The 26,880-nt window shown below is 45.8% G+C and overlaps 2 protein-coding genes across 2 annotated transcripts in view; both read right to left on the bottom strand.

Moving 5' to 3' along the window:
• The window catches only part of FRAS1 (Fraser extracellular matrix complex subunit 1), a 97,022-nt gene that overhangs the window by 49,302 nt on the left and 20,840 nt on the right, over positions 1-26,880 (bottom strand). Inside the window, exons 3-16 of the mRNA XM_079306028.1 lie at positions 19,988-20,095; positions 18,593-18,685; positions 17,351-17,510; positions 16,696-16,829; positions 14,099-14,182; positions 13,379-13,480; positions 13,092-13,283; positions 9,972-10,061; positions 9,099-9,246; positions 7,172-7,315; positions 6,848-6,982; positions 2,042-2,185; positions 645-785; positions 88-228 (exon numbers count right to left, since the gene is read on the bottom strand). Of these exons, the coding sequence (XP_079162154.1) occupies positions 88-228; positions 645-785; positions 2,042-2,185; positions 6,848-6,982; positions 7,172-7,315; positions 9,099-9,246; positions 9,972-10,061; positions 13,092-13,283; positions 13,379-13,480; positions 14,099-14,182; positions 16,696-16,829; positions 17,351-17,510; positions 18,593-18,685; positions 19,988-20,095 (1,816 nt within the window). The remainder of the gene's footprint in view (positions 1-87; positions 229-644; positions 786-2,041; positions 2,186-6,847; positions 6,983-7,171; positions 7,316-9,098; positions 9,247-9,971; positions 10,062-13,091; positions 13,284-13,378; positions 13,481-14,098; positions 14,183-16,695; positions 16,830-17,350; positions 17,511-18,592; positions 18,686-19,987; positions 20,096-26,880) is intronic.
• MRPL1 (mitochondrial ribosomal protein L1) overlaps positions 17,571-26,880 on the bottom strand; it is a 36,918-nt gene continuing 27,608 nt past the window's right edge. The window contains exon 8 of the mRNA XM_079306018.1: positions 17,571-17,582. The gene's annotated coding sequence lies outside the window, so the exon portion shown is untranslated. The remainder of the gene's footprint in view (positions 17,583-26,880) is intronic.

Consider the following 26,880-nt stretch of genomic DNA (forward strand, 5'->3'; position numbering starts at 1 on the left):
ACTGACTGGTTCAGCATGGGATAAAGGAAAAACAAAACCTGGTTGGGGTAAGTGAGCTGGGGAGCTTACCCCAAGTGGAGAGCTTACCCTTGCAGATGCTGTGATCCTGGTAAAACCCCTCTCCACAGCTCTGCAGGCACTGGCCCTGGTGCAGTGCCAGAGGGAAGGAGCAGGAGGTGCAGTGAGTGGCCAGGGGTCCCTCACACGTGGAGCATGAAGCATGACAAGCTGATGAAGAAACAGAGCACACAGAGCTGAAACATCCCATTTTCACTCCCTGAGAGTGCTGCTGCTGACTACAGCCTTCTCCAGCTGTAGAAAATCCCAGCTGGAATGAGACTCAGCTAGGTGAACTAATGAGAGCAGAAGTGCCCATGTATTAATAAGTACTAACAGTACTAAACTCTCACTCACACAATGTTCTGAATATGTATCCCAGCATGTTTTGCAAGGAAAAGAGGTTACTTGAAACAACCCATCATAAGTGAACTGAAGAAAACAAAGCAAAAAAAAACCATATTCCTTGTCCCTACTCCTGTTTCTGTGCTTTTAAAATTCCCTCCTCTCATCTGGGAAAGAGCAGACAACATAAGGAGGATGCCCTGAGAGCCTAGGAAAGGGTCATGCAAAAATCCACCTCTTACCTCTGCATCTTCCACTGCCACTGGGGAAATGTCCTTCTGGGCACTGAGGGATGCACTTGCCTTGGTGTAACAGCTTCCCTGCAGCACAGCTCACACACCTGGCAGGCTCTGGAGAGCACCTCTCACAGAACTGGCCACAAGCTGCCAAGGGAACAGGGACATGCACTCAGCTGGGGGAGAGCTGCAGAGCCATCAGCCTCTCCCCAGGCATGGACACCACCCTACAAATCTTTGCATGGCAGTGCACAGCAAGCAGCAGTTACCAGACTGTTCAGGAAGGAGAGGGAAAAGGTGATTTAAAAAAATGGCAAGTTTTCCCCTCCCCTTTTCTTCAAAGTGGGAAAATGCAGCTAAAGTCAAGAGTGATAATTTTTCTTCTCAATTCCTGTGGTCCATATTATCCCAGGCAACCAGCTCAGAAGTGAACTGACCTGCTGTCCAAGAGCACCATGGAACTCTGGCTTCTCTAAGGCAATATGTTGTTGGATATTTAGAAGAATCAAGCATTTTACTTAACTAATTTCTGTTTCTTTTCACTAGACAAAGCAGATCTTCAGCTGAGTATCAAAATGCATGGTTTGGCAGAAGGTGAAAGGTCTGACTCTAAGAGGTTTCAAGAACTGCTATGGGGTTTCAAGAAACCATTAGCAATAAAAACCAAACCTAAGTCAAATTTCCTTTTCAGCTTAAATTATTTTCAGCTATAAGATTTCAAACCTGCACACTTAAAACACAAGTGAATAAAACTGCCTGGTACAGGCATCAACCAAAATGAAGGGGAACCTGGTCACCCAAATAAGCACAAATAGCAACAATTTTGCCACCATGTTCCAGCTTTTAAGCTCTCTCTAGTGAGCTGTGGCCCAGGCACACCTGTGTGAGCCACACACCTGAAGCCCAGCAAGCCCTGACTGACCATGGATAGTCCTGCCAAATGTGAGATTTCTTGTTTGAGATTTTTTTTTCCTCATTAAGGATCTGTTTGACTTTTAATTCCCTCTAGCCACCACTTCTCCCCTTTTCCCAGCAAACCTTCCCAGCTCCCTAGGCACATCTGCTGTGCAGGTATTAGTTACTGTGATGCTGAATTATAATTAAATTTACAGGAACCTGCTGGCAAAGGCCATTTTTCTTTTCACAGACAAATGGATTTGTCAAGCCCTCAGAAACAACTCAGGTTTTCAAGCTGCTCAGTGAGGAAAAACCCCTAAAACCCTTCAGCATCTGATTAGCTTAAATGAATTAATAATCTCACAAACAAACAGCAGCTTCCCTCATCTGGTATGAATGCACAAGGTGCACTGGCTTGTCAGACATGAATAAAGTCTGAGCTGCTGCACAGCTAAATGAAATATTGATTCCTGCTTGTGCACAGCATTCCTCCCACAGGTATTTACCAGTGCAGATGCCATCCTTTGGGTAGAAGCCCTGGCCACAGCTGGCCAGGCAGAGCCCCTCCTGGAGCACGTGGGATGGGTCTTTGCAGGACAGGCAGTGGCTCTCAGCAGCTCCCCAGCACGAGGAGCAGGACTCATGACAGGCTGCAGGGCAGAGAGAGAAGTGCAGGATTAGCCAGCAACCCTCTCCCAGCCAGTTCTTTACAACAAAGAGCCTGCACCACTTCACTCCTTGCAGGTTTGCCAGGCTTTCACTGCTACAGAAGATGAACCATGACAAACACAGCCCACTGCTGCTCCTAGGTGAGAATCTTCCATCCAAGCCATCCCCAGGACAACTTCCAGCTGCATTGTGCATGTGGAATGTGACAGCAGCACAGATCACAGCAGCTGCTGCAGCTGTTATCAGCCCAGGAGGAGTGCTGGGAACACTGCAAAGTCCCTGGTGCCAGGGGCTGCACAAGCACAAAGGGAAATAGGAAGAGATCCCATCACAGGCTACTTAAAACTCAGATCCTCAGGGTGACTGCTGACAGGAATCCAGCTCTGGGCAAAAACACAGAACTGCACTGCAGAGCTGCAATGTTTGGCAAAGTGAAAAACAAGCCAGCCTGATTCCAGAAACAACTCCTGTGCTTCCAGCTGCAGAAGGAGCTGACTTCAGGAATCCTCACATGCTCAGCCTGAGTAATTCCTGGGGAGAATATGGGACACAGATCCCTACCAAATCCTGTGCTACCAGTGTTGCAGGAACAGTGCAAATTACAGTTCTTTTAGCTGTTAAGCTTTTGGTTTTGTTTTGTTTTTCCACAATTACACCCAAATATGTTCCAAAGATGTTCTTCAATTAATTATTTCACAATAAGGCAGGTACATGCTTGTGCTCCCAGCTTGTGGCAGGTGGGAGAAAAGGGAACTTCTTGATGGTTGCCCTGCAAACACGTCTGAAGTTGCAGCCACCCAAGAAAAACTCATGTCAATAGCATCAGTGCAATGCAGAAACCAGCAGGCACAGCAGCAGCTCATGCACAGAACTAAGAGCACATTATTATTATACATGAGTCATATGGCACAGAGGGGCATAACACCCCATCCCAGGGGATTTCACTGCTGCCCCAGGCAGGGAAGTGTATCAGCTCCATCTCACAGGGAGGGGGATGGAACACCTGGGTTAGAACAGGGAGTGTTCAGTGGGCAAGGCACAGGACAATGGAGCTCATGCCCAGCACATGGTCCTTTGGCATTCTGGATGCTCCTTCTCCACACTTCCACCTTGGTTTATTTTCCCCTTTCTTGTCTTGATTAGCTGTTTGCTCTCCCCCTCTTGCATCTTCTTTCCCTCCACCTCCTCCCTGATCATTCCAGAATCCTGTGGCTCTTCTGATTCCTGAACACTCCCATTTGAGGGGGATCTCAAAGGGACCCTGGGCCTCCTGTACTAGGAAGGATTTTCCCCTCACAATCCCAACACAAGGAACACCAACCATCCCATCCCAAGGCAGAGCCTGTGCACAGTTTCCTGCTCCAGTCCATAATTTCCCTTGCTGGTAAAAAAACCTGCATCCCATTGCAGCCTGGATGATTCTCAGGGCACGTCTACACTCCAAAGTTAACTGCAGAGTATGAGTTCATGCTGTAAATTTCTAAGCAGTGAAATGTCCTCACTTCACCTTCCAGACCTGACTGTTCTGCTCCTGTCTGAGCTCACTTTAACTTTCAACATATTTTGGAAAGAGTGGGTGCCAGGACTGGGATCCTTTAATTGCAGACTTGCCACTGCACAGCTGGGACCCCTGCCTGTTAACCTGCCTCAGGATGTCAGCACATCTGAACATTCCCAGTCATTTGTAAAGTCCTCAATTCCTCCCTAGAGGTGCTGCTCCTTTCCAAGAGACACTTTTCCCTGCTGGCAGCCTGACCATGTTTTTGAACAATTACCAGTTGGCTCCTACTGGCCCTTGGCAAAGCCCTGTGAGGGGAGTGAGGCCCTGGCACAGGTTGCCTGGAGAAGCTGTGACTGCTCCATCCCAGGAAGTGTCCAAGGCCAGGCTGGATGGAGCTCTGAGCAACCTGGATAGTGGAAAGTGTCCACAGCAGAGGGGCTGGAACACAATAATCTTTACAGCCTCTTCCAACCCACACCATTCTGTGATTCCACACTCCAGAATCCCTGGCTCTTTGAGCACTGGATCACTGCCAGGCTCAACAGCTGCTCCTCACCCAAACAGCCAGGCACCAACTCCACAGAAAGAGCAAGGGGGAAATGGAAACATTCCATAGCCACTGTCAGCTCAAACATCTTGGCCTGCAGCAACGAAGTGGCTGTGTGAAAATAAATCACCACAAGTGACTGCACGGCCAGGAAGCTGCTCCCACCCTCTGGCTATTTCCAGCTGGGATTTGTAGGGGCTGTTTTGCAGCTCACCAAACATGTGAAACCCTCCCAGGTCTGACCACAGCAGGAGGGCAGTGCCCATGGTATCCCAGCAGGAACACAGGGATTTGGGATTCCACCTCTCCCCTGCACTCCTCCCTGGGAGCTGGGCAAGCTCAGCCCAGCCAGGCTCAGCCCTGGACCCTGGAGGATCCTCCACTGCCAGGCACAGCAGGGAACAGCAACACAAAGGGAGCAGAAATCCAAGTGCTCTGCTCCAGAGTGAGCAGGGTCTGTTAGTGTCAAGTTACACACTTCAACACTGGCATTTTGGGAGATGAAAGCAGAAACACTCCAGTTCTGCCTGGGCTTTTGAATAATCCTGGAAACATAAATAATTGAGTTAGAAAAATGCAGTGAGAGCATGGAACACTGCAAGTCCTTTGAGCCCTTCCATTCTACCATGCAGACATAGTTTATTTTTGCTTCTCTTTGCTTTGCCTTTGGTGGGGGAGTTGTGTTTCTGCCAAGGGAGAACCCACCACTCTGCCTGACACAAACTCAACTGTGATCCACTGCTACATAACTGAACTTATTACCTTTTATTCTCAGTTTTACTTCCTCTGAATGGTTTTAATTCTTCACAAAAGCAAGTGGAGGGATGGGGGCAGAAAAACACCCCTGGTGTAGGATTAAAATAGGGCAGAGATCAAACAACTGTAATCAAAAATTCAAAAGAGGCTCAATTAGACTAGCTGTTATAAAATGTGAACAAAAGGGAAGGCTAATTCACTGTGTTTTTTACAACACAGACAACAGTGTTTCAACAAGAGGACAGAGAAACAAACCTGGTGTTCAGTCTCTTTCAAGTCCAGAGCCAATTCCTCAAGAGGGAGTTTACTGGAACTATAGCAATTAACACAGTCTAGTTCATCCTTTCTGTGATTTTGGAACAAGCTTATTGTGGATTTTAAAACCATTATGAGGAAAATCTTTGGAAGCAGTCTGAGGCCCTTCTAGACAATCTGATTAGAGATTTGCAGGAATAAAGAGGATACAAGGAAAAGAGTGAATGGCCAGGAATTACAGACTGCATCTGAAATGTAAGACTTTCTCCACTGGTTTGACTTTATGCAGAAAATGCAGCCAGGCAGAACTAAAGCAAATTGGTTTAATTCCCTTGAGGAAAGAGGAACAAATTTTCCCAGCCACATTCAGCTACAAGCATGCAAATTTGGATGGAGTGTACAATCAGTAATCTACAAACCAGCAATAAAATGAAACATTAGCCTTTTCCTATCCCTTCAGCAGTACATGGGCACTGCCAATTAAAACACCACGAGCAGGTGGAAAGGAAATGATAAAATAAAACCAAATGAAGTAGAAGATTATTTGATACTTAAGCCTATAAATTCTTTTGGACTGGGTCTCTCTTATCTATTTATACATTCAGAGTGGTGCCCTGGGCTGTAGTGGCTGCTGGAGGACAGAGGTTTTTCAGACTTTCAAAACCTGAAACAAGTGGCCAGCTCTCCAAGGGAAACCACTTCAGAAAAGGAAGCTGGACTTGTCATCTAAAGTGCTTTGCCCTGAAATGTGCCAAAAGCCCTCAGCCTGTATTTAATTCTGAGCAGGAGGGTTAGCTCCAAAGAAATTAAAGTGATGGCTCAGAAGTTAAGCATTTGCTCCACCCCTCTGCTGAATGAGAGCTGCAGAAATAATTAGAAGCCCTCTAAAAAGGCCAACATCAAGAAGGGAAAAGTGTTAATTTTAGAGAAAACAATTAAACTGCCATGATGAAAAAGCAGCTGCTTTACAGTTTGGGAAGAGTTTTAAGTATTTCAAAGGAGAGGGGAAGCTCATAAAAGCACTGTCATAGCTCCATCAAATAGAGAGCTAACTTCTGAATACTCTCAATCTTTCCAAGTGCTAAGTTAAAGCATTTAGACACATCTCAGTGTTTTACAGAATTACCAATTTACTTTCTAAAAATGCTTCCTGAGAGCAGCGAGCTCAATGCACTTCCAGGAAGTGCGCACAGTATGGATCAAATGGATGGCAAAACAAAGCAGGAAACTTCCCCAGAAAGTATTTCCTGAGTCTTACCAATCCCCTAACCCTCCAAGCAATTTTCTGTACACCTCAAAGTACCACATGCTGAAAGGTCTGGCATGAGCAGGCACAGGCAGGCTGAAGTCAAAGAAACACACAACAGAACTGATCCACTGAGGAACTGTCATGAACATTTCCCCAAGCAGTGATCAATTTTACCCTGCATGACTTGGTTCCTCTGTGCACTCACTCCTTCCTTTACTCTAGGGTGAACATTAACATCTATGTCAACAGCAGATGCCTCAAGAGAGAGGGCTCTCATAGCCCAGGGAGAGCTTTTGCCATCACAGAGGACTGCAGCCTCTTTTGCTTTGAGGTACCTTTGCAGAGGAGCTGATCCTGAACGTAGCCCTGGCCACAGGAAGCCACACACTGCCCATCCTGCAGCAGCAGGGGTGTCTGGCACGAGGAGCACTCAAATCCATTGGTGCAGGCTGAGCAGGTCTCATTGCAGGCTTCCAGCAGAAAGAAAAGAGAAGAAAAATCAATCCCAAACCCCAGTGCTTCCACCTGAAACCTCGCAACGTCTCCTGGTTACAGCAGAGCACGTGCCTGGATGCTCTTCCAAGCCAAGCCAGGCAATGCCTGTAGAATGAGCCCCTGGGAGCCAGGGCAGGCAGCAGGAAGGGGCTGTAAGGAATTACCCAGGCAGGCACCCCCGTGCTGGTAGAAGCCCTGCTGGCACATCTCCACACAACGCCCGTCCTGCAGCCACTTCCTGGGGTCCTGGCAGGAGTCACAGCCACCAGAGGCCTGGGAGCAGCTCACACACTCTGGGGGGCACTCACCTGCCACAGGGGGACACACAGAAACAGTCAGAAATGAGCAAAACAACACCACTCTGAAATCAGGGTGAAATTCACAGCTTGTTTCAGCGGGTGGTACGAGGTGTGTTGGCTTTGGAGTGGGTTTTTATACACCAGGTTACATCAAAGGGTCTCAATGTTATATTGCTCTATTTAGTCATTATATGGACTCAGATTTTCTAGGCAATTGATAAAAAAGGTATTCATTGTCCACACGGTTTCTCAGCAGTAAAGAATTTTAAGTCACCAGGAATTAATGGCCCGAAACAACCTGAACTGGAGATTCCTAAAACCAAACCCTGCAATAAGTCACAGCTCTGTGTCAATGCCAGGTCAGAGTACAGGTGGCAGACTGCTCCCCCTCCAGAAAAACCTTGATGCCACAGCACCACAGCAGTACTTCCTGGCCACAGGTACTTGGGGAGATGCAGAACAATTTTTCTCTGGCTAAAAAAAAAGCTCCTCTGCTCCCAGCCAAGTGCTCTCAGTGAGGCTCCAAGCCAAAAGCTCTCAGTGAGAGGGAATATTTGCTGGTTTTAACATAAATGCAGCAGTGCCCAGGGCTTTTTGCCTTCCCCTGGCTGAAAAGTAGTGAGTTCTCCCTGCCAGCTTCTCCCAGCACATCTCTGAGAAGCAGCAATCAATTTTTGCTGGCTTTATGGAAGCAGATGCAGCAGGGGCTGGTGTTCTGGGCTCACAGATTGAACTGCTGCAGGCTGCATTTTGCATTTGTTTCTCATCCCCCATCACTGCAAGACAGAAAAAAGCAGAGGGAAAAGAGCAGGTTTGGGCAAGGGAAATTGCCAGTTACCTTTCAGGACACAAAAAATGTAGGTCTGTCTCTGTATGTCCAATACCATGACTCCAAAGCCTGGGTTTTCCAAAATGCTACCATGATGGAAGCCAAATGGCCACTTTTTCAAGGATAACCAGCAGACAGAGGAACTTCTTGATAAGGAGAAGGGAGAGGTGCTGAGAACACTGTATCATCTATCCCTTCCTCAGCAACCTGTGCAGATGTTGCTCCCTCTCAAAAATCCAGGACAAATCCATTAGAAGAGTCCAAACTCAGTTTTCTTCACTTTTCTATCTCTAGTGCTTTGCATTTCCATTAGCATGCAGCAAATAACAAGCTTTAAAACAAGAAGATGGCAAATGTACCCGGGCACTCCAGCACAATTAAACTGTGAAGCTATTTTCTTTTTTACTGAGATAAAGCATTAACTGGAGCACCCTGATAAAACCTAAGTTATATGACCTGCAACAAGAAGAGCTACCAAAAAGAATGAGCAACCCACAGCTAAAGACTCCCAACCATGAAATGTAAATCCAGGGGAATGACAATATCCTGGAGAAAAAGGAATTTATAGGCAAAATTACCATATAAGCCAAGGCTCTGCTAGTCTTTCCAAACAATTATTAACTGGCAGCCATTCAGCCTCAGGTGAGCTTGGGGCATAAAAGTGCATGCACATTCTTTCTTCTTCCCACTCCCATGAAAAAATCAGGAGCCCATAAACTCCAAAACTCACTCTAGGATTCGGAAAGGAGCAGCGGAAAAAAAAAAAAGACAAAACACTTCTAAAACACCAATTCCAAAACAACAGGAAAAAAAAAAAAAATAAAAGCAGGGGAAGTCACCGAGAGCCTGTAACTTATCTAGGAAGTAGATGGTATGGAAAGGAGTTAATTAGCAACTGAAGACTGGGGATCAGAGCGCTGGATGGAAGGGGCAGGGATTGCAGCGGGGCTCAGGGCTGGGTACCTGGCTGGCAGCGAGGACAGCAGTCTCCCTTGCCCTGCAGGGCCCGGCTGCCCCGCGGGCAGGGCGGGCAGGAGCGCTGGAAGCAGGTGACGGCAGCATCCCGGCACTCGCACTGCCGGCACGGCCCCTCCGCCCAGCTCGCCCCGTGCTGCGGACAAAGGCGAATTCAGCACCGGGGAAAGGCTCCACACAGACACAGCACGCTTTAAATGATCACAAAGCTTTCCTCCCCGAAAGGAGAAAGCACCAACCAGGAAAAAAATCACACCTCGGTGTTTTAACTCTCTGAGCAAAGAAAGGCTCAACATCTAAAAAAAGCACCAGACAATATTACATTTCACATTTCCCACATCTGTAGGCAAAGATTAGTTATCAGCTCCAGCCCTCACCTGCGAGGGCAATGAAAACTCCACTACTGGTATATTTAAACTGAGATAATCCATGTTTCCTTTCTCTTTAACTTCAGAGGGAAGTTCCTTGAAAATATTAATAATGGGTTTCCATTGCAGTAAAGATTACAATCAGTGGGATACATTGGCAGAAAGCTACACACTGCCCCAGCTCTGTAGCTTCTACTTGATAGGATTAAAATCAACTATCTTTATAAAATGTGCAGGAAACATCTGAGTAGGGATATTAAATATTAAAGGGAAATGATTGATTGAACTGCACAAATGAAACCAAGGAAAACTGAAATTCTGCAGCAGATGCACACAAGTGTTTGTGTAAACTGCAAAATGATCTGCAGACAATATTGATGGATTCTTTTTCTGCCACTTGCAAATATAAAACCCTTCTCAGACCAGAAAGGGAGAGCCAGCCCCTCCAAACTTTGCAAGCAGAACCTTTGCTCCAAAGTAAAAGGATACTCACAGCTTTGGTATGTTCTTTGTAAACACAGTAACTATGGTTGGAGATACATTCAGGACAGCACTTCCCCTCTAAGTGAATTAATTCTTCACCCTGTGAAGAAGAGAAAGGTTGCAGCAATTCCAAGGGAACCAACATTGCCAAAACCACTGTGGAATGCTGAGGCAGAACAGCTCTTGCCCTGGAATGCAATCTCCAATATCTAATTTCACCTTATCTTCTCCCTATCCCACTCCATCTCTGTAGGTACAGTTTGAAAAACGTGCTCAGCAATTATTGCAGCTGCAGAACAAACCTCAGGAAAGGCCTTGGAATTCAGTGATAAGGCCATTACTTCATCCCTAAATCCTGCAGAGAAATACTCCCCCTTCTTACTGTGGATCACCAGGATTTCACTGGACCAACCTCAAGATTTCAATGCACACAGGCTTACCTTCATTTTGAATGTTCTACTTTTACTTCCCCCAGAGAATTTCAAAGCACATGCTCTATTTATCCCAGATGGAAAAAGCCTGTTCTTTGTCACAACTGTACAGCTCCACAAATTCCACTTAAACATCTTCAGTTTGGAGATAAGAATTTAGCAGCAGGAGAAATGAATAAAGTGCCCCAATTCACCACAAGTCTTTGTGCCCAAGTGGAAGCTGAATATTTAGAAAAAAGACTTTTTTTTTCCTAGGGAACCAGGACATAGCTGACAAGAAACAGCTTTGGTTTCCAAGATTACCATGCAGTTTTTGTGATTTATGCCAATCAGGTGTGCGCTCCAGGATAATTTTCCCTGTGCCACACTGGCACACTCATTTTTTGTACAGGAATTATTAAAGACACAGACAGGAGAGCAGCAGCACTGGTCATTGCTGTGTTCACCTAAGTGAGGCCACACTCTGACATCCCTGGTGCATTCCTGAGCAGGGGAACTGAGGAGGAACCATCTGGTTCTCAGTCCTGGAGGACCACACACGGCCTAAATCTCTCTCTGCTGCTTTGAGACATTTCTGCTCTTCAATTACTCCAAAATGCCTCTGGCAGGCTTTGGATCTTGTGTCACTGCTGTTTGCTGTAAACTCTGCCATCCCCACCCACATCCATAAACACAGGCTACAGGAAAACTGGGAGAAACTACCCATGGAACATAGCTTGCCTTGCCCAAAAAATGCAGTTATGCTGCTCTGCCAAGGCCCAGGAAAGGGAGAGGCTGTGGCTGATAACTTTGTGCCTTTGCTGGAGAGAGATTGATCCTATTCCAGGTTGAGAACATGCTCACAGCCTGCTGAAAATGGCTTTTTGAGGATTAGGTCAGAATCACCATGGACACCTTGCTGGACAAGTTTGTTTGAAAGGGTTTGGAGTTAAATCCCTTGCAGTTCCTATCTGTGACCTCATTATACTTCCAGTAGGATGATGTGACCAGGAAATTAATAGTGAATGGTATGAATATGAAGAGAGAAATCCAAGTGCTCCTGGCTTCACATCAGCTCTGATTCATTGAGGCAGGTGCCAAAATAAACAGACTGCAACTTCAGAAGGAAAATACAAAGGAAAAAAGAAAACATGGTATTTGCTTTTTGAGTACACATTTTCTTGTAATTAATTAATGCACATCTTGTACAATTGAGGCAAACTACAACTGAACATAACCTGAGGAGTTTTGAACCCTACATGTTAACATCTCCAGCTATTGTTCTGGAAAACACCCCTGGCTTTTCTGAATAATGGAATTTTTTTTTTTTGTCAGTACCCAAGATGTGAGCATGAATATTAACTAATCCTCCCCACTGAGCCATGACAGCAGGCCATCATCATTAGTGTAAATGATCCAATTTACAGCCAGGAGCACGCAGGCAGCTCACTCAAACAGCTGCAAGTGCATGAGATTTTATGACAAGCACAACTTTTCATCCAGCAAAATCTCCCTGTGCAGTTTGAGGTGGGGTGATCAGCAGCAGCACCATGGCAGGGGTGACTGGGTCCCACACTCATCAAAGCAGTGAAATCCTGTGAAATCATTATGTCCAGGTTATGGCTGGAGCTCAGACACACCACAAGGCTCAAGATTCAGCACACACAGGCAGGGTCACCAGAAAAGCATCACCACTGGGACAGAAAACCCAGGAGGCCACAATTCTTTCCCTTTTCCTGACACTGTAGAGCCCACCAATTGAAACAGATTATAAAATCACAGAAAGGTTCAGGATGGAAGGAACAAGTGGCCTTGGACACTTCAGGGAAGTGGCAGCCACAGCTTCTCTGGGCAACCTCTCCCAGGGCCTCAGTATCTCACAGGGAAGAATTTTTTCCCAATATCCAATTTAAACCTGATTTCTGCCAGTGTGAAGCCATTCCCTCTTATCATGTCACTCCAGACATTTGTAAAAAGTCCCTCCATCTTTCTTGGGGCCCCACAGGTACTGGAAGGCCACAATTAGGTCACCCCAAAGTCTCCTCCAGGCTGAGCAATCCCAATCCTCTCAGCCCATGCAGTGACAAACAACACAGAAGTCTTACCCACTGCAAAAAAAAGCCAATTCAAAGCATATTTGTACATGTGTGGGTGAAGCATTCAACCCTATCTAATGCATTTTGCACATCCACTGCAGAGCAAATATAACATAACCTGGCAGGGAGGGGATTAGTTCTGGACTAAACAGCACTGGGAATAAAATACCTTGCCAGCTTCACTTCCATGCTAAGAGTGGCATGGCAAAAATGAAGAAAAGTAGAACACTGACTTCCATATCTGAAGCACACAGAACAAGGATAAAAGGAACTTTTAACCATCTCTGACCTGCACATTTCCCCCATGTTCAGCTCCTGGTAAATCCAGTGACCACCACTGAATCCTCTGTGTGTCTGACCCTCCACTACAGCAGGCAGACCCAGTGTGGGAGGGAATCCAGGTTAAATCAGTCACTGACTGACACTGGTTTGCTTCACAATGGAAGCCCACTGTGCAGACTTGCATGGTAAGTTCCAGGTTTGCTCTCCTTCCCTGTGAAATGTTTTTGAGGGGATTGCACAAATCAAGGGCTGGTTCTTTGAGTGTTTCAAATTGAGAAAAAAAGAAAAAGAGAGGGGAAAAAATTTAGAAATCCCAAGCCTTGAGAAGAAAGCCTTTCTCACCTTGGCACACTGCACTTTGGCACACTCAGCTGCCTGGCAGGTGACCTGCCCCTCCTGGCACATGCAGAAGTCACAGTGGGTGCTGTTCCACATCTCTCCATGGTACCTGATGGTGCCACCATCCAGGCAGCTCCCTTTGGAAGACACACACTCCTCACAGCACTTCCCAGGGCGCTGCACCTTCTTCTCCCCCTAAAAGCACAAGCCAGCAGTGAGCAGGGCTGCCTGGAGCCCTTGGCACAGCAGAAGGTGCAGCTGGGCTATCAGAGGTGGGTGATTTTCAGTACCTGCCCACAGGTGACAGAGCCACAGGTCTCCCTCACACATCTGACTTCCCCTCTCTGACACACACAAGCAGTGCAGGCATTTTTTTTCCACTGCTCTCCATGCTGTTGAAAAAGAACATGGATACAGTTGTTAAACACTCTTGGAAGACAACCAAATTCCTTCCAGAAACCTGAGCTGCTTATGGAATATGATGGCTCCTTCTGCATGTCTGTATCAGATAAAGAACTTTTCTTAAAAAAATGCTGATCTCTACATGCTAAGCAAACAGGAAGAAGAGGGATTGAGGTCTAGATGACACTGTGGGTGTGTATTTTCCCACTAATTGCAAGCAGGCATTGGGGTGGCCTGCACTACTATTATTAGCCAAAAAAATCATTGACAGAAAATCCCACATTCATTAAATAATGCACTCAATTAATTCCAGGTGACACAATGAAAGCTATAAATACTTTGACCACCAGTGCTTTCTGCTTTCCTCCTTCAAAACAAGTGTGAAATTAAAGTGCCTCCTCTGCTTTGCACAGCAAACTTCCTTTCTGCTGGCCAGCAAATCCTTATCAAGTCCTGATTTCTTTCAACTCTCCTGCCTTTCCGGGAGAGAAAAAAGCAGAGTTTGCACTAAGCTATCAGTGCTGGCAGGAAGACAGAGGTTGGGGAGAAGGGAAAGAGAGGTGTGCCAAAAATCACGAGTGGTTTTGGTGTCATTTGTCACAAGTCACCTGGAATGTTCTTCCCAACACTGAGCAGGGCTTTGGGACACATTCTGGGCAGCATTTTCCAGGAGACAGAACCATGACTTCCTCCTAAACAGAAAGCAGAGACAAAGAAAAGAAAGTGTGAACAGTTAGCATGGGGTCAGCATCAGTGCTTGGAATTCCAGGCATTTAGCATCCATGGGATAACCCACTGGCACTCAGGGCTTCATTTTGGCCCAAAAAAGCAGAGTCTAAGGCTTGAAAGATGCTTTCTCCACCTCATTTTCTGGGCTCATTTAGATGGCAACTGAGGTCTGAATACAGGGAGAGATGCAGATAAATTCATACACATGACATAAAGTGCTTCTATTCAGGCATACAGATATACAGTGGAAAAAAAATAAATACAGAGCTATGCTGGCAAGCACAATAAAGCAGGAGATGAATGAGAGAAGTTTTTTTCTGGAATTGCCACATTTTGAGGTTTTGAAGGTGTGATTTATACTCACCACCTCTCAGGCATCTGCTCTGTTTTAGTTAAATCCATCCATACTGTCTTTGCAGATGCTAAATTATGCTTAAAACTGTATTCTTCTAATTTCAAATTTTTTATGATGGATTTAAATCATGTTGGAAAAGACTGGCACTTCACACCAATGTAACTTTTCCTGCATGCCCCAACTCCAACCATCCAAAACCTGTCTAATTCCACTGCTCCCAGGCAATGTACACCCAACAGTTGGGAATAGCACTGCTCATCAGCACCTCCCTCCAGCCATGCCAGGATGATCACAAGACAGGCTGGTGGGCTGGAATCAGAGTAAAAATGACAATCATCTTCTCCATCAGTCAAATCCTGAGTTTCCAGATAAAGAGTGGAAGACTTGATACAAAAGTGACCAAGGACAGATTTCCCAGAAGATTTAAACCACCTTTTTTGTGTATTTTGGTGGCTTGCAACAGGAGTTTTTGGCATTTTTCTCTCTCAGCACCTAATGAAGAGCAAAGTTATCTGAAAGATGGAAGATGAGAGTTTAATCCTGGAAGAATTTTTGTCTTGGCTTTTGATGGAGTGGAGAACAAAAGAAGGGACAGAGATAAAGGCTCATGCAAGAAAATGTGAGGTTTGATTGAGACCAGAACAGGTTCCTTGCACATCCTGCTCATGTCCCTTCCACCAGAAAATGTCCTTGGTAGGAAATATCTGGAACACCATCAGAATTGGCTTTCTGCTGCATTACCTTGGATGCTGGCAGCCAATTACTCTCAAATACACCACAGTCACTCCTGATGCCATAAATGAGATCCTAATGATTAGCTGATTAAACATTAGTGCAATGGCTCAGCAGGTAACACCAGTCCACTTGGAGTGGGAAAGGAGGGATCTAAAGCAGGCATAAATTTGTTTTCATGCAGAGCACTTAGTAAATGAATACTAATGGAATATCTCAGGACAAAGCAAAACACAATTATCACACACACACTAACAGGTGGGGTTTCTTCTCTCAAATAAAAAAAGTGTTAATTGTACAAACATCTGGTCCAGTAACAGAAAGCTGGAAAAGCATCAGCAGAGAAAAAAGGTTTATGAGTGCTGCTTTTGATTTTCTCAAAATCTGGATTCATCACTGGAGCATGGTAATAGACCTAAAAACATGTGGGAAATGGCAGTCCCTGAAACACAGAGTGAAGGTCAGAGACAAGGATTTACAAGGAGCCAGTTCCAGGCATGCTGATGCAAAGGAATACACCAAAGGTACAGTGGGCCCAAGAAAAAAGATCCACCAGTCACACCCTTCAGCACTTTCAATACAATAACAAGATCCCAAAAACTGAGTGATTTGCCCAGAGTCTGGAGTGCTGTGAACAGTTTGCTGCCTTTACTAACCCTGTGTTGATGCTGTGCAGAGTCTTGTAGAGTTTTGGTTGTGCTGATCCCTTCACAAATGCTAAAAACTCATCACTTGTCCACAGCAAAGACCCTGGAAACAGCAGTGTCCCTGCTCTCCTAACTGGACTAAAACCATGAGCTTGCCTAGCTCCTCAGTTTTGTTGTTTTCTAAACACAAACACACAGAAGGAACACTGCTCTGAGACTTGTCTTTCAGCTCAAGTTGCCTTGTATTTCTTAACTGCTGAAGGCAAAAGGGGAATTTCATCCACAGGTGACTACTCTCAAATGTATTTCCAGAGTTCTTGTACAAAAAACAAGTAACAAAACCTGCAAATCAAACTTTCCAGCTGCAAACCAAACACAGAAATTTGTGAAGATAAACCCCATGATAAATCTTGTGTTTTCATTCCTTCACTCAACAGAAAAATTTCCTGATCAACTCCAGATCATTTTTTTGAGTAGAAAACAAAAAGCAGTTTCTTTAGCCAGAATTTGTGCCTAATTAACCAGCAAATGGATGATAAAAATAAAATGCTGGGGAAAGAAGGAATTAAGGAAGAGACACACAGGCTTTCACCATCCCACCATCTCTGCAGGTCAAGTAACTCTTTTCCAAATCACCCACTTGTCACCCAGGAGCTTTGCCTGCTGATTTGGTCCCCAGTATGAGAATTGCACAGTGAGAAGGAGTTGCTGGAGCATTGCTAGAAGGCTGGAGGGTGCTGACCTGGCTGCAGAGCAGAGGCTGGCAGGAAGCTGTGGAGCACTGGGCTGCACCATCCCTGCAGACACATCTGGAGCAGTGACCCAGGCTCCAGCCCTCACCATCCTGGAACACGTGGCCATCGAAGGAGCAAGGCTCTAAGGGACAGGAAAACAAGGGGAAAGTCTATTTTACAATGCCCTGTAAGTCCTTCCTGTCACCCATGATCAAAACACAGCTCTTGTGCATCTCAGAATTCAAAACTGCAGTTTGTCAAAGAGGGCAACAGCTCCACCAGTTTCCACAGGGTTTGTGAATTAATAGATCTGGATGCACTTCTCCCACTGGGACTCTACAAGAAAAGGCATCCAAGAGATGAAGGAGCAGTTTGGGAATTTGCAGTGCAAGTGCATAGGAAATACCTGAGGTGTTTTTCCCAATTTTAATCTCCAAAATGAGAACATATCAGGCACATCTGCTTAGTGCTTAAAGCTTGTCCCCACCTTTTGGCTCATGGGTGAAGCCATTAAAAATGTAAATATGGCAGCAAGACAGAAAGGGAATCCTGAGCCATGCTTGACTTCAGAGTCTTCCCCACAAAACTGAACCAGAAAAGTTTTCCAGATTTGGGGCTAAAAGGAGGTTCTGAGCTCAGACCAATAAACCAGCCAGTACTCACCACCAGGGCCCACACATCTGGGGCAGCAGGAGCCCTGGGGAATGTCCTGCAGCTCCCCTGGTCCACAGGTGAGGGCTGGGCAGGTCCTGGGGCTGCAGGTCACCTTCCCGTGGGCACAGGAGCACTGGTCACATCCCGAGCTGGCCCATTCTGTGCCATGCTGCACACAACACACCAAGGGCACAGAGAGCACAGTCAGGCATGGAAATAACTCCTGTCCCTTTCCAAGCTCCTCCTGTCTCAAGGATGAGGATTGGCACTGATAAAAAGTGGCTTTCTGGCCATGGGACAGTGGAATAACTGTAGGTACAAATATGGTCATATCCTTCTCATGGGGATGCCTACCCAAAAACAGGCTCAGAAAGAGCCAAAAGCCAAAAGCTGCAGCAAAAGAACAGCAGCAGAAAATGCAGGAACAGCACAAGAAGAAATATAATGCATTATGATGAGACACAGTACCACCAAATGACAGGCACAAAGAAACATGTAAAGAGGATGGGTGTGCTACCCCTCCTGCTGCAGCTTTTGTTCAGCTTGCACCAGCTTCATGCTGGCCATGTCCCTTGCTGGAACAGAGGAGAGTATCTATGCAAAAGTGTCTGGGCATTTTAGCATATTTCTGGAGATCTGGACTTGACTTGCCTCTTGTCAAACACAGAAGTCTCTAAGAGACCACACACAGGACTTGAGTTTGCTGTTAAGCCATTTTTCTACATTTGCCAGTTGCTTGACATGATTCATTAACTACTACCCATGAATCTTGATTTTTTTCCTTATCTCCAGACACTTATTCTGATTGTTTTGGCCTTTCAGCCCCCCTAGGTGAAACCACATCCCAGAACCTGCTTCTTGAATAATTCAGGATTACAGAATACAGAACCCAGGTCGCAGAGCAGCAATCAATCTCCAGCAGCAGAGATGGCTGCTGAGGAAAAGCCTCCTCTGAGCACAGCTCAGAGTTCACTGTGCTCTGCTCCCCTTCTGATGTTACTGCACTGTCTCAGTCATCCCCAGAATCACCAAAGGGAAGGAACAAGTGGGGAAATTTCTCCCATTAAGCCGTGCAGGACACACAATTGCTCAGTGACACATTCCCTTTCTGCAAACCCTGCTGACCAAACTCCTGCCAAACTCCACTATCTGACAGTGACAGGATATAAATGCAGTGATGTGTCCTTCCACACCAGCTCAGCATCCTTCACTGGCTGAAACAAACAGGGAGAAACTGGGGAGAGCACTCACACTGTGGATCTGTCCTTCGTGCTGGCAAAATCCTTCAGCTCGGGAGGCACACTCAGGGCAGCACTTGTTGGAGGCTATTTGAAGCACTTCACCCTAAAAAAACCAAACAGGAGCCCAATAAACAGCTGACATCAAACAGGGACTTTAAAATGAAAGTGAAGTCACGAGGCTTTGCTGGACCTGGTGCTCTCAGTTCAGAAAGGGAAGATTTCAAGTGAAATATAGAACGCTGCTACACCACATCCCCATGAGCCACCGTGAGAGGTGGCACAGCACTTTATGTGTTTGACATCTTACCCTCAAAATAACTGCAGAATTTACACTCCCAAGAGTACAGTTGGGATTTCTTCAGCTGAACCAGTTTTCAAAGAATAGAAACACTTGTTCAAGACAAAACTCAAGATTCTTCACTGAAAGGCCACTCAGAAACATGGGACAGACGTTGCTGAAACAAGATCAGCAATATTTGGATAAATCTCATAATGAGCAGATAAGAAATAAACTATGGAGAGAGATAGTGACTTCTGACCTTGCTTTTCTGTTGGTGGTTTAGCCTTGAAGCATGAGATCTTTGGTGATCCATTTCAGTGACCAGATCTTTTTGGAACACTTAAACATTTTGCTTTGAGGATTGTCCATGTCAAGGAGACACACAGATTCATATCACTCCATAAACCTATTTCCTTTTATGACCTTTAAAGTTGCCACCTTTTCATTTATCTGATTTTTATCATTTTATCTGGTGCACTCATTATTAGGTGTGCCATGACAGCACTTGATTTCCCTCCTCTTCAGCACAAAAATTCCTACTAGATCAGTCTAGCTTTAATCAATGCACAGCAAAAATAACGGGGAAAACCAGTAAGAATCAAAATTATTTCCTCATTAGTGCTGTCATATTGGGAAACATTTTAACCTGCTTCACAAAGCCATATAATTACACTGACAGCCTCCTTAAAACACTCATTTTCACTGTTATTTGTGCACTCCACCCCAGCAATCCAGATGTTAATGCAAGACCAATTCCATGGCCAATTAATGAAGGCCCAGACAAAGACGAGCAGGAGACAACGAAAGCTCAGCAACCATCACGAGGCAGAAGAAACAGGAAGACAGACAATCTCAGCTCTGTTGTTGCTCAGCAGAGTGGAAAGTGCCCATCTGCACCTTCCAGGGAGCCCCAGCCCCACCTCAAAGGAAGGGGGACTGCAGGCTGGGCTCACGCTGGGAGGTTCGAGCCCAGTTCAGGGGCTTCCTTTGGGATCAAGCTGCTCCAACACCCGGCTCTGGGAAGGGGACAAAGGCTCCACACACCACGTGTTTTCACTCCAAGGAGGGGTGCAAGGGCACAGAGCCTGTCCTGGCTCTGGGCAGCCACAGGCTCTGGCCCCTTACCTTCTGGAAGTCACACTGGGGGGCTCTGCAGGCTGTAGGCTCACAGGTGACAACGCTGCTCTGGCATCGGCAGTCTTGGCAAGAATCTGGCTTCCAGGACGTGTTATTCTGCAAAGCAAGTGGGGAATGAGGCCCCTGCAGCACGAGGCATGTCCTGTTTGAGCAGCATGTCTCAAAGAGCTCCACAGAGACAGACTGTGACAGAGACCCCCTCCCTCCCACACACTTATCAGCCTCACGTTGGAAGCTGTTGAGTGAAAAGTGCCAACACGCAGCTGAAAGACGAGACCATGCACAGCAATAATCAGCTCCAAAGGCAAGAGAATCCAACCTCCAGGAGCCCCAGGTGAGCAGAACATCTCTGGAAAACTTCTCTGCCATCAGGTTCAGCCTGTCCACGCTGCAGGCAGATCCCAGGTTCTGCTGAGGCAGCAAAGCTGCTCCTGGATGCGTGGCCAGGGATGAGCAGGCTCCACCTGGGTGTATTTATCCCAAACCACCACCAAGGAGACTCTGGCCAAGCAGGCAGTTTGGCACAGCTGGAAACAGCTGTCACCACTGCTCCATCAGTGCACCCAAGTGGAACACCCACAGCTAATTCACAAGGGTTTGCACCACCCGTGCTTGACCCCCTTCCATTCCCTCCACGCTGAGGTCATGATCCCACGCTGCCTCCACCAGAAAATGGGAAGAGCAGGATCAGTTTCCCATCTGAAACACTGCATTCAGCCAGACAATCCCAGTGCCTGTTGTATAGACAAACACTGGGCTAAGCTGACACCACACAGGGTGTTTTTCTGTGTAGGATGAGCCATGAGCCTCATTTGTAAGGGATTTGCAAAGAGACCAGACCTTGCTGCTCATTTACACCATGTAGTGATTTGCTTCAATTTACTCACAGTGCAAAGTATGACTTAGGCAAATTAAGCTAGAGAGGATGATTAACAGTTGACTGCCATGAGCACATTTACAGCTAACTCCTAAAACTGTTAAGCATAATGATAAAATACTGAAATGTGCCTTAAAGGCCCATTAGGCTGCTTAATGAGAGAAAAAATATCCTGAAAAACCAGGACACTTGCTCAGGCACTTCTGTGGGGTGCTGGATCAAGAGTGTCAACCTGCAAATAGTGGGACAGCCAAAAATATTGCAAAAAAAAAAAAAAAATTCTTGTGTCTCTCCCCTGCTTTCCAAAAGCATTTCTCCCACATCAAACTGTGCATCTCTCTGTGGCAAATGTCATCTAAAGGTTGTAAACACTCCAGCAGCATCAGAAATTTAGGGAGAGTCTCTGCTAATGGGATGCTGGTGGCAATGCTGACCTTAGAGGTGCCCAGCCCCTCGGGCAAGGCAAAGAGGGATGGTAATTCCTGCTGAGGAACACAGCTGGCTCTCCCCTGGCTGCAGAACAGCAGCCCTGACATCATCTCTGCCTGCAGATTTATGGTGCAGTTAGAGAAGAAATGAAGGTTAAATGATGTGTGTGCCAAGCTTTAGCTAACACACACATCCCTGTGCCTTCAGCAGAGCCTGTGTTTGAAAGCTGGCAGCTCTCTGCAGGGAAGCCATGGGGTAAAACAGGAATGGGGAGGGAGGGGGCAGACTGCTCCCCATCTCTTGGTTCTCCTAAACTTTCACCTCTGATTGCTCATGCTCACTGAAATTGAAAAAAAAAAAAAAAAAAGAAAATAATTTCTTTCCACAGTGGAATAAAAACCAAAGGACTCTCACAGCACAAGGTCAGCACAGAGCCAGCCTTACTCATATTTTAAAACTTAAATGCTCAGGTTTGTGCTAAGAAAACTCCTCCTTGCTCTTCTTCCTCCCCTGGCTCCAGTCTGTGGGCTCAAATCTGCTGCTTCTAAATTCCTTTTGTCAGGTACCAGATTAAAACCAACACTTCTCTGCAGAGTTTAAAAAATTCATTATCTAGTTAATAGTCATGAAACTACCACCTGATTTGTTGGGATATGAGAATCTTCCAAGCACTTCATGGGTCTCAGTGTCCAGCTCTTTGGACAATTCAGCTTAAAATTCCTGGCAACAGACGTAAAGTCCAGTTTGGAAAGTCTGGATCCCACCTACCTGTCCTGTTGTGAGGCTTTGTTAGTGCTCACCCAGCATGTACAAGGACACTTCAAAGCTCCCAGGCAATACAGTTCTAAACATAAAGCAAGACACTTAAAGAACTGCTGGAAATCTGCCTGATGTCTTCTCCAAGGCTCTGCACCTCAGTGGACAAATTATCTGCTGCAATCTAAGTGCTGGGTTCCAATCCTGTTGAGAGTGTATTTTTATCAGTGACAACTTAAGGGGCTTTTTCCTTACAAGTACTAATATAATTAACAGTATAAATAATGAAATACCATGCAGAGAGTGCTTTGAAGACAGAAAGAACTCCTTAAACACCATTATAATTTATTAATTCCCTGGATTTCCCTACATCAAAAGAAGAAATTATACCTAATTCAACTGAATTTTAAAACACCACGCTACCAGAAGAGATACATCTACATTCCTTGGGCCAGTCTGCAGAACAAGAAATGCTCACAAACCTTTGGAGCCTGCAGACACCCAGAACAAGACAAAATGGAAAAAAAAAAAAAATGGAGACACAGGAGCACAGTGTGAGCATGTGATGGGTTTGGACAACACTGATGAGGATTTAGGAAAAGGCAGGGGAGAAAAAGATAAGAGGAGGAGGCAAGAACACAACAAGCAGTAAAAGCAAAGAAAAAGCTAAAGAGACAAAGAAGAGACATGGAGTAAAGGGAGCCCAGAGCAGCTGTGAGTGCTCCTGGGTGGCTGCTGTCACCCTGTCACATTAACCAGAGCACAGAAAGAACTAAATCTCTTGGACCACTGCTTTTTCTACTGGCTGTCAGAACTTCAGACAGCTGCACCTGCTCCAGCAAAAAAAAAAAAAAACCAAAACAAAAAAACCCCAAACCTACCCAACAAATCAAAAATAACCAGTCTGCTATTAATATGTGAAAAGCCTCAGTAATTGAATCAGGTGGCATTTAGCATGGGATATCCTCACACCAGATAACAGCCCGTGTGCTATTCTGGTGCAGACACTGGGGAAATTAGAGTCATTCACCAGCTGGTTTGTGTCCCCTTCGTGGCTCTCGTGACTTCCTGGAAATATCCAGGCCATCCCCAGAATGTCACTGCATGCTGGGGTGTCCTGTGCAGCTGGCCACTGGGCTGGTGGCATTGCTGCCATTGCTGAGCAGGGTGAAGCCAGCAGAGCACAGCTGCACCTTTGTGTGCAGATTTGGGGTGTCACACCAAAAACCAGCGGGGTGCTGCTTGTACCCCACTAATCCCCTGATGGTGATGAGGGGTCTGGAACACCTCTCTCATGAGGAGACACTGCGGGAATGGGCTTCGTTAGGCTGAAGACTGAAGGGGAATCTCATCAATCCGTACAAATACCTCCAAGCTATTCCGGGATCCTGTGATTAACTCGCCAAGAGGCTGCTCTGTCCCAGACCGCCGGGCTCTGCTTTGGGGAGCAGGGAGCTCACACCACAAGTCCGAGCGCCAGGTGGGATTTACCTCCCAAGCCGTTCCTGTGCCAGGGACAGCTGAGAAAAGGCAGGGATCGGGTGTCTCGGAGGAGGAATTGCAGGCGGCTTTGTTGAAACGGCAGCAATTACACTTTTGGTAACAATTACCAGCATCAGCCAGCGGCCGCCAGGCGAGGAGCCTTGGCAGAGCCGCAGCCCCGCTTTCATTTGTCATTTCCACTCCAATTACTCCACAATGCCAAGCGATTGGCAGGAGAAGCCAAACGAGGGGGAAGCTGCAGGTCCGCGGGGACACCCATTAATGGAGCGACGAGCAGATGAAAGTCATTCCGAGACTCATAAAGGATTCCCGGTGTCCATTCGGTTTGGATTTGATGTTTTATCTCTGGCAATGGGGAGCTGTTGCTCTGCTGAGTGTGTTTTCAGAGCTGGTATATGATAGAAACTCCCTAACAGGGGTTTTAATGGGCTCATTCCAGCATGCCCACAATCAGAGAACAACACGGGAACGACTGGGCTCGGAAATCAAATGGAAATTCGGCTCCTCTCAGTGAAACAGCTTTAGCTCTACAGCCCAAGGAGAGGACAGAGCAGTCAAGGCAAAGAGCAAGGCTTGATTAACAACACAGCAACATGAATATGCTGTTCCGGGACTGGGAACTAGCTCTCCCCTCCTTCCACTCAGGGAATTAAGAAGTTACCTAAATTAAAACAAGGCACTGTTTTCACAGTTCAACAGTCTGCTACATTTCTGGTGGGTAAAGTCTTTCACCAGTTGTATCAGTCTTGTGAAAATCAAGAGTTTAAAAATAACATTTCTCAGTAGTCCTAATATATTTCAGGGATGCGATATTCCAAAATATTCTTCAGATAGTTAGGTGCTATTGTAATCTTCATCCCATCTTTCACACAGACACAGAAGCAGTTGCCAGGAAAGGGCCCAAATGAATCACACTGAGAAAAGAAGGAGTAAAACTATGGTTTCAAATCATCAGTTCTAACCAGGATTTAAATCAGCACACAGAGAGATCTTGGCTCAGATTAACAGGTCAATATTTTGGGAGCAGCAGTGGGTTTTACTGACAAACAAAAAGACATCAACTTTGACAAAAGTTGATTCCCTTTGGTTTGTCACTATTAGATTCACCCAAAACAACTTGCAGTCTCTTTGTAAATTTTCTTCTCACATTAAATCCATCTATAAATGGACATGGTGAATGACTGAGAGCAAAAACAATTACTATTTTCTTCCATTTTCTTATGCTGAGATTTTTCCCATGCCCAGTTGTGTGTTTTGATGAACAGCACACACCAGAAATGCTCCTCAGCATCCAGGAATAACATTTGGGGTCTTCCTGCTGCTTTTTCTCCCCTTTGCCCAAGTAGCTCCTAACCTGCCAACTGGCAAATTTCAAACAAATTTGAAAAGTCCCCCAAAATGACTTCTGAATGGATATCAAACTGTTAATGGATGTCAAACCTGGAGTGTTTGCTTGAACAGCTGTGGAAAAGAAGGGAGGGATGGGATTAATTTAATCTAACTAGCTCACAGCTTTAATGACAGCACTGATTACAATATAATGGCTGTTTGTGGAGCAGCAGGGGTGCCCATCTCTGCTGGGTGATGCTCTGGATGCAGGTGAACTGATGGCAGAGCACCAAGGAGGTGATGTTCTGCCCCCTCAAATGATGCTGCTTGGCCAAAACTTGAACCTGGGAGAGCCACCAGGACATCAGCAGGTGACAGATGTGTCAAATGATGAAGTGACACTGCCAGCAGGGTGAAGGATTTCAATTTAAAATGCAGGTTGTGGTGGGCCAAGTGCTCCCATGTCAACTGCATCTAAGCCAGGGCAGAGTGAACAAGACAGACTAAGCCTTTTATCCCATTCCTAACAACAACCCCACCAGGCTATGAAAATCCTTGCAGCTGATTCAGCAGAGAAATGTCCCTCAGCACCAGACACAGCCCTAAGAAGCTCTACACCAGGTGAAACATAATTCTACTTCTTGAAGGCAACAATCCCATCCAGAGCAATTTTGCAACCATGTCAGCAAATACAGATATTTCCAATTCCAGGCTGGATATTTAGGAAGGATCCTTTCAAAGCAAGGAATTACACACCTCAAATCCTACTATTGTCACTGCAGGTCCAAGCACAGTCAGCTCCCATCCAGCTCTCAGAAAATACAACCCTTTATGTCCTTATCTTCCATCTCAGCTCCCTGTGCAGCAGATTAATAAACTGGTTCTCTTCCCTTCCAAAGGGAAAGAGGACTCCTGCACAGTTGTGAATCTTGGAGAACAAAGGCTTCATTACTGAGCACAAATGAAGAAGGAAAGCCTGTGGAATAAGGAAATGTGCAGACTGTCCTCATGTCCTCTAGCATTTTTTCAGTATTGCTCTGATTCACTGGGAGCTGTTGAGATTGAACAAGGTGACAATCTCATATCCAAGATGAAATGGAAATAATGGCAGCAGGAGGTGGGCAGCACCTCAGTGCTTGACTCAAACCAGGCTCTTTGCTGCCTTCTCTTACAAATGATTCAATGAATTGGCTGTGGCACACAGAAACAAAATCAGGCTTAAAATATCCTGGAAAGGGCAAAGATGATAAATGTATTTGTGTGCTTCAGCATTGTCAAGTGTGATCAAGTTCATTGGGATCAAGGGGGAAAGCATGGGGGGAAGGAGGGAAGAAGTTCAGCAGCACAACACTGGATCACATGTGCTCTAAAAATGATTTTTTTTACAGTGACAACACAACACCAAACAACAGAGAAGAACTACACTAATCACCCCTCACTCTACCAAAGAAGGAATACCAGGGGTACAAAAGCTTCTCCTGTCCAAGAGCAGTGAGCAGACTGAGGGAGAAGAGGCAAAACCTGTGGAATAACACCAACAGGGAAGCAGCTGTGGCCAGAAGGTGCAGTGGAGGAAAAAGTAATCCAGGGCTGGAAAGGGTGGTCAGATGAATCACAAACCAGTGCTTTTCAGAGGTGTAAAAACAGCTCTGGGAGGCATTTAAACTCCCTCCTGGGAGGCAGATAAAAGATGAGCAGAGAACCAGGGTGTGGGTTGGCCTCAGCAGGAGGAGTACCAGTCTATTAATTAGCATGATTGGCCATCAGTCAGAAATAAATCATATTATCCATTGCTAAGTGGCAGCATTCAACAGGACACAAATTGCATGTGTCTCTGAGCTTATGCTGGAACAGTTCATTTCGCTTTCATTATTCAGAAGTGCTGCAGGAAAGGTCATGGCAAAAAAAATATTTATTTAAAATCAAAGCCCTGTAATCCTATCTAAAGTGTATTTATTTTTTCAATGCATAACACCACGACTCTGTG

This window comes from Erithacus rubecula (genome assembly GCF_903797595.1).
Source record: "Erithacus rubecula genome assembly, chromosome: 5".
In the NCBI taxonomy this organism is placed as follows: Eukaryota; Metazoa; Chordata; class Aves; order Passeriformes; family Muscicapidae; genus Erithacus; species Erithacus rubecula.